The sequence below is a fragment of the Cyclospora cayetanensis genome, unplaced genomic scaffold, assembly GCF_002999335.1.
Source record: "Cyclospora cayetanensis isolate NF1_C8 unplaced genomic scaffold, CcayRef3 CcayRef3_contig_63, whole genome shotgun sequence".
Classification (NCBI taxonomy): domain Eukaryota; phylum Apicomplexa; class Conoidasida; order Eucoccidiorida; family Eimeriidae; genus Cyclospora; species Cyclospora cayetanensis.
This window is the reverse complement of record NW_020312624.1, coordinates 168,455-174,327: the sequence shown is the minus strand read 5'-3', so window position 1 is coordinate 174,327 and position 5,873 is coordinate 168,455. Positions and strand designations below refer to the sequence as shown.

The window sequence follows — 5,873 nt, the reverse complement described above, 5'->3', positions numbered from 1 at the left end:
CTAACAGCAGGCAATTGGTCTTCTTCTCTGCTGTGGTTTCTTCTGTTCAGCTTTCTGGATCATTTCAGCGGGCGTCGAAATTTGCTTCTTGATGGCCTTTCTCGCCTCTACGGCCTCGGGAAAGCCCTGCATCGCTATATGATAGCCCTGAGGCATCCCGCTGTTTGCGAGAGTATCATAGAAAGGAAAGTTTCCTTCGAAAGCCTGCGAGAAAGTCTGCATGCTGGGGTCCGTGTACATGGAACCGTAGGTCGCTGGGGCCGGTTGGTAGAGCGGGGGAGCGCAGGACGGCTGATAATTGTATACAGGCGTGGGATCGAATCTGTGGACTTCTACTTCATTGCCTTGTCTGATCATGGAGCCCACGGAGGGAGCACAAGATAGCGAGGGGTCTGGGCCCCCGGCGTAATACGCCATGGCGTTCATTTGCAGACCGTTGTTCATGTTGCCGCCTGCAAACACAAGGGCACAAAAGGCAACCAGAGTCATATTTAGGCCAATCGTGTCTTGTTTGGACACCCGGAAAATGGGGAAAGGCTGGATGGATGGTTCAGGAAGGAATCGTGCAAAGCATGTAGTTATAACATGCGAGCCATGGGGGGGAGGTGTGCAAAGCGGCGACGACAGAAAGTCCGCTGTCCACAGTAAAAGCTCAGACAGGAAATGCAGAAGGCAGCGCACAATAAGCGGTAGAGGTGATAGACAGACAGACAGAAAGACAGAGAGAAATACACACAGAAACGGTGAACTTGGAATAGAAAACGGGGGAAAGTGCAGCCGCTTCGAACGAAGAGAGGAAGGAAACCATGAAGGAAATAGGCTGTTCACATTTTGACGTCTACAGAGGAAACTTTATTAGATATGCAGAACACAGCTTGGTCAAAGAGCGCGGGGTTCAGTGCCTCGATCACTGAAGAGCACAACATTGGTCGAGGAGACTCCGGGTTCGGCCAGTAAGGCACCTAGATGAATGCGGCATGGGCAAGGAATTCTCTTCCGCCCTTCATCATTTTGGATGTACTTGCATGAAACTGAAATGGACGATGGCATGGACCGCAATGAAGGAAGGAAAGAGGGAACGGACAGGTTAGGCTGTTGCGACAGAGGTTGTCGCGGATATTGCGGCTCTTGGTGCTGCGATGAACTGTTTTGCGTGTTTTTTGTATCATTTACCATGATTATACCCGTCAGGAGTGAGGTAAGTCTCCGTGTAAGCCGGGTAAGGCGATGGATAAGCAGACTGCTCCATGGCTGCCTGTTCCTTGTCGAGTATCGCTCTTGCGTCCTTGAGGTTCCTTAATAAAGTAGAACTAGGGGAGGAAGAAGTTCAGAGCGAAAGGTTAACTGTATTACACTTGTACACTTTCTTTTCAACAAAACCTTCTCCAAAGCCACAAATACAAAAGGTGAGAGGCAGCAGAAGGACATCCGCCACCAAGCGGCGCCAGTGAGTCGCACAGCCAAAATGGGGCGTGGGCAAGCAAACCTACTAATGCGCATGCGCCGTGCTCAGAGTATCCAGATTAAAGAATGAATTATCATCTAAGGAACAAAAGGGGGCAGTTTGGTTGTTCTGGAGCCTTTGTTTGGAGCGCGTTCACGAAGTACGTCTACAGTCACTCGATTTGTCCTGTCGGCCATGGCTTGTTGGCCGTTAGGGAAGCCCTCTCAGTGAGAGAAATTTCTTGAAGTACACCTATTAAAGCAGATTAGCACAGGCTTTATGATTTTTAAAACAAAATAAGCCAAAATGTAGAAAGTATCACTCTTTTTTCGTTCCTCAAACGTGTTTTGTCAAGGTGCTGCCGACGTGCAGCAGTCCATGCATTTAAAACGGCAAAAAAAGGAGGTTAGGCTCAGAGGTTAATAGATATTCAAAGTAAATTGTTCTCTTTGGAGAACAGAAACAAAGCGTTGTGTATAGTTTTGCTACCGGAATGGGACAAAGAATACAGTTATTTCTGCAGATGGATGTGCCCTAGTTTCGCCTTATGTTTCCGTTTCGATCAATTCTCCTGTTCTTTCAGCGGCAGGGCTAAGACGATAGTGAGCCTATCCTAGATCCTACAGGGCTTCTGCTCTAATTCAGTGCAGCACGGCATAGTACGCGCAAGATTTAACACATCGACTCTACTGTGTGGGCAGCATATATGTATATATATCAATACCTTTAAGGGTAGGGACGACGGAAAGAAATTAACAGATATGTATTATTCGGAGCCTCGTGTGAGGGGAACTCGAGCATGTCAACAAGAAACTTTCCATGTGTATTGCAGACTGCGCTGCGTTTTTCCTCTAACATCCTTCGGCACACCCTATTGTGTCAGCCCTAGATATGCACAGGTAGTTGCAATTACAAAAGGTATATAGTTAAGATCCTGTTAGGTATGAGCTGTATAAGATGCTTTCTTCATGTTTTAAGAATGCGGGGTGAAGATACACACAGGACGAAACTCTTCAAAGCGCACGTCTCACAAGCAATGAGGTCATGCTTTGAACAAACTTTTTGCCGAGGGTGGCCTTTTGGAGAACCTAGGAACTGTTACGCCAAAAGCAGCAAGGCCTTGCATCTGATAATCTGTACTATATTATAAAAGAGGAGTTATTCAATTTGCCTGTGTGGAGTACAGTTCATTTTCTCTAAATGGAGTGTAGGTTAGTCGTGTTGCTATTTTGTCATGTTGCTTGCTGCATCCAGTGTTTCCACGCAGCTGCGTTTACTGTGCTTCTTTGTAGATGAAGCTTTTATGTGTATTATACTTAATTCGCCTTTATCCAGAGGTAAAAGAGTGCAGCGCTGGCTCAGTAGACCATTCCATCGAAAAAAAGCATTGTGTCCTGCCCTCATCAAGAGTGCTATGGCGATTAGAGTTCTTGCCGGTAAAGGACAAAAAATTGCTAAAGGGCATTTCTTACCGCACCAAGTAAACAAAGTGCTATGCTAGAACAAGATACATGCACACATTTGCACTGTAAATCGGGAAGGGAGACCGAGACCTCGAGAAGAGGCTTATAGCGCATTTATCGTTCGTAGACCTTTCTGAAGAGCTGTGGTGTATTGATTAATTGCCTGAATCACAAATCGATAGCACGCTTTTCGTACCTTTCTAAAGAATCAAAAGCATAGTTCCTTAGTAGCAGATGCACACTGTTTGCTGTTGTGCTTATAGGGGCCACTCATGAGCGACTCACACAGAGAAACTAAAGTATACTCATCCGCAAAAGCGTATTTTAACATGGTCTCCATGATAAAAGGAGCACATACATCTTCACCGAAAACCAGGATGCTACCCACGTGTGCCCGTAAAAACCAGCAGAGTGCAATATACATACGGGGGACTCAGGCAGTAACCAAACGACCCATCCGTCTGCGTAGCTGGCTATGCGCTTATTCGCAAAGTCAACTTTTCGATGTTGATTAAAGGATCGCTGGGTGGATAGATTTATATGTACCTGTATGATTTCGTCGTCTGATTGCTCCCTTGCCTGCGTTGCGAGTGCAAGGCCATTCTTTAGGGACATTAACTCTTCCATGATGAAGGCGTGAAACTGCTCTTGAGTTTCGTCGCCCCTGGGCAAAATGGAAGAGCGGAAAGGGCAAACAGGAGCCATCTAAATGTATCTTAATGGGGATGGCACCAACAGCCCTAGCGGCAGCCCTCAGGGAAGCCCAGCATTTCAGGGTAAAGAAAGCATCCCTACATCAGACGAAACTGAAAATTCAAAGTCCAGAGAAAAGCGGTTGAACGTAGACTGGCGCCTTGAAGTCAGTGACACAGTGGATGTGGCGGCGCGTAAGGACAAGTGCTAGCTTACTTGACAAGCCTCTCGACTTCCCTCTTGATGAGGTTCAGTTGTTCCTGCCGCACTGCAATTTCAGCCTCAAACTTGGAGTCAATAAGAAGCTGAAGCTCGCCCAACTTTTTGCATGCAAGGGTGTCCCTGTCGTTCCTGCTTTTGAGTTCGGTCTTAAATGTCTGGCGAAGAGCCACGGCGTCTTTCTGCAGCGTGGCGAAGTCGTGCTAAAAAGGAAGCAAAATGCCACAAGCCAATAGCGAGCGAGACCTTAAGACCGGGCACATATGGCCAGCACCCCATAACAAGGAGGCGCAGCTAATTGCACTGCCAAGTAAAGTAGCTTTTGTTTTTTGTATCAGCTGCGAACCGCTTCTACCGCTTACACATGCCCCTTAATGACTTGTTTCTAACGTATATCTTATTTCTTTCCATGCACGGCAAAAGCAAGGTCCGCGCCACCATAAAGGGAGGGACCAAGCCGAACGGATGCCACCCTCCCTCAGCTTACCGCCAGTTTACTGGGAATCTCTCCCTTCATTTGCGCTAGGCCCTGTTCCAAGCTTTCGCATCGCGTTATCAGCATGTCCATAGATGCCTAAGAGCACGCAGATGTCGATGGCTGTGCATTTGCCATCAGTTCGAGCGCTCAACGACAACTGCAGTGTATGCACATGCATCCAACGCCCCATGCCACGCGGTACATAGCATGCTGGAGTTCTTTTGGGGTGCACCACAGCGGCCACATCAGCATGGTTTGTATTAATTAGTGTGCCCACATGGAGGCTCATGCACAGACACCCGGAATGATGCAATGCTGCGTCCATGCAGCACAGCCCAATGGCACATTCTGCGCCCCCAACGGGCGGCTATAGAAGAAGTCATATAAACGAGCACAAAAAGACTACCTTAAGAGCCGCTCAAGTGACAAAAAGAGCGAACAAAAGTTCATGGTTCATGCGAGGTCTATACGGGATGTACCGTAAGGCTTTCGATGTACTTGACGATTCTCAGTTGGAGCCTCTCCAGCATTTCGTTCGCCGTTTGCTCAGAAATCTGCTGAAGAGCCTTGTTGGCATCAACCCGCCGCTTTATCTCTTGGTTTAAGGTCTTTTCTACAGCAACGATCGAGTCCCTTATCTCCTGTGCAGATGGGGGAAGAGAAAACACGACAGTTGCCTCATCGTATTTGTGCCTGTGAGCGTTGTAAGATAAGTATACATATATATAGATATAGCCATTTAAATGGCACTGCATATGCCCAGGCTATACAGGAATGTGATAGATGCAGGGCTAGGATATGGAAAAGCGAATGATGGACAGTGAAAAAGGAAACACTGGCAGGAGATGGGCAACTAGATCGCTGCGGTAAGGCATAAACAGTAAAGCGCCTGCCTGGTATCGCTGCTCATCCACTTGTCTCCTTTTCCGCGAGTCATCAGCAATACTTGATTTGAAGCCCGCAAATCTCTCTCCAACTGTACTCAGCTGCATGCGCAGCCGATCTGACTTGAGTTCAGGAACAGAAGACATTCCCCATAAACGTTATCGCGCCTCTCCAGTCCTGATTTCTCCCCACGATTCCGACTGTGTCTTATAAGCGTAGTGCAGGGTCTTATTTCTCGCGTAGCTTTACTTTGTTGCATTTAACCCTTTTCCTGTATGTCTAAACCTTGTAATCCCTTCGCAGCTGATTTTCGTGGGCGCCTTTAGGCCGTCTCATACTACGGTTGGCTGAGCTGGATCCCATCCACACTTGGACAAATCCTGACGCCTTACGCTGGTGGCAGTTCGACGTCGAGGCTACGACGAAAAAGGATAGCGGTTTGTCAGACAGTGCGTTCACTAGGGTGCGGTAATCGGAGCATACAGAGTCGTGGAGCCGCTACAATACACTCAAGGGAATGCGATATGACCTGAAACATGCAAGACGTGGAGCTTATTACATCTCTCAGCACTGGTGGCAGAAGATCGCCAGGGAGAACCAGTCGGCTGTGCTGCGTAGTTGCAGTCAAAGGAATCCGATCTATGCGATTATCCCCTTTGAAATGCTCTTACGTACAAGGGTTCATTGAAAT

The 5,873-nt window shown here is 47.7% G+C and overlaps 2 protein-coding genes across 2 annotated transcripts; both read right to left on the bottom strand.

Moving 5' to 3' along the window:
• LOC34619708 lies at positions 1-1,249 on the bottom strand. The gene is made up of 2 exons (XM_022732987.1): positions 1,174-1,249; positions 1-452 (listed from the first exon to the last, which is right to left on the bottom strand). The coding sequence occupies exons 1-2, from the start codon at positions 1,247-1,249 to the stop codon at positions 1-3; spliced, it is 528 nt and encodes a 175-aa protein (XP_022592266.1).
• A 1,761-nt stretch (positions 1,250-3,010) lies between these two features.
• Positions 3,011-5,328, bottom strand: LOC34619707 (SF-assemblin). The gene is made up of 6 exons (XM_026335265.1): positions 5,191-5,328; positions 4,777-4,938; positions 4,307-4,393; positions 3,817-4,022; positions 3,454-3,571; positions 3,011-3,070 (listed from the first exon to the last, which is right to left on the bottom strand). The coding sequence occupies exons 1-6, from the start codon at positions 5,326-5,328 to the stop codon at positions 3,011-3,013; spliced, it is 771 nt and encodes a 256-aa protein (XP_026191050.1).
• Positions 5,329-5,873: the final 545 nt, after the last annotated feature.

Bases quoted from the DNA above. Each gene is read 5' to 3' on its own strand.
- LOC34619707 (XM_026335265.1), bottom strand. From the start codon at position 5,328: ATGTCTTCTGTTCCTGAACTCAAGTCAGATCGGCTGCGCATGCAGCTG. The intron at 4,939-5,190 runs GCAGGCGCTTTA...CCATCTGCACAG, and splicing joins TGGATGAGCAGCGATACCAG to GAGATAAGGGACTCGATCGT. The intron at 4,023-4,306 runs GTAAGCTGAGGG...CTTCCTTTTTAG, and splicing joins AGATTCCCAGTAAACTGGCG to CACGACTTCGCCACGCTGCA.
- LOC34619708 (XM_022732987.1), bottom strand. From the start codon at position 1,249: ATGGAGCAGTCTGCTTATCCATCGCCTTACCCGGCTTACACGGAGACT. The intron at 453-1,173 runs GTAAATGATACA...TTGTGTTTGCAG, and splicing joins TCCTGACGGGTATAATCATG to GCGGCAACATGAACAACGGT.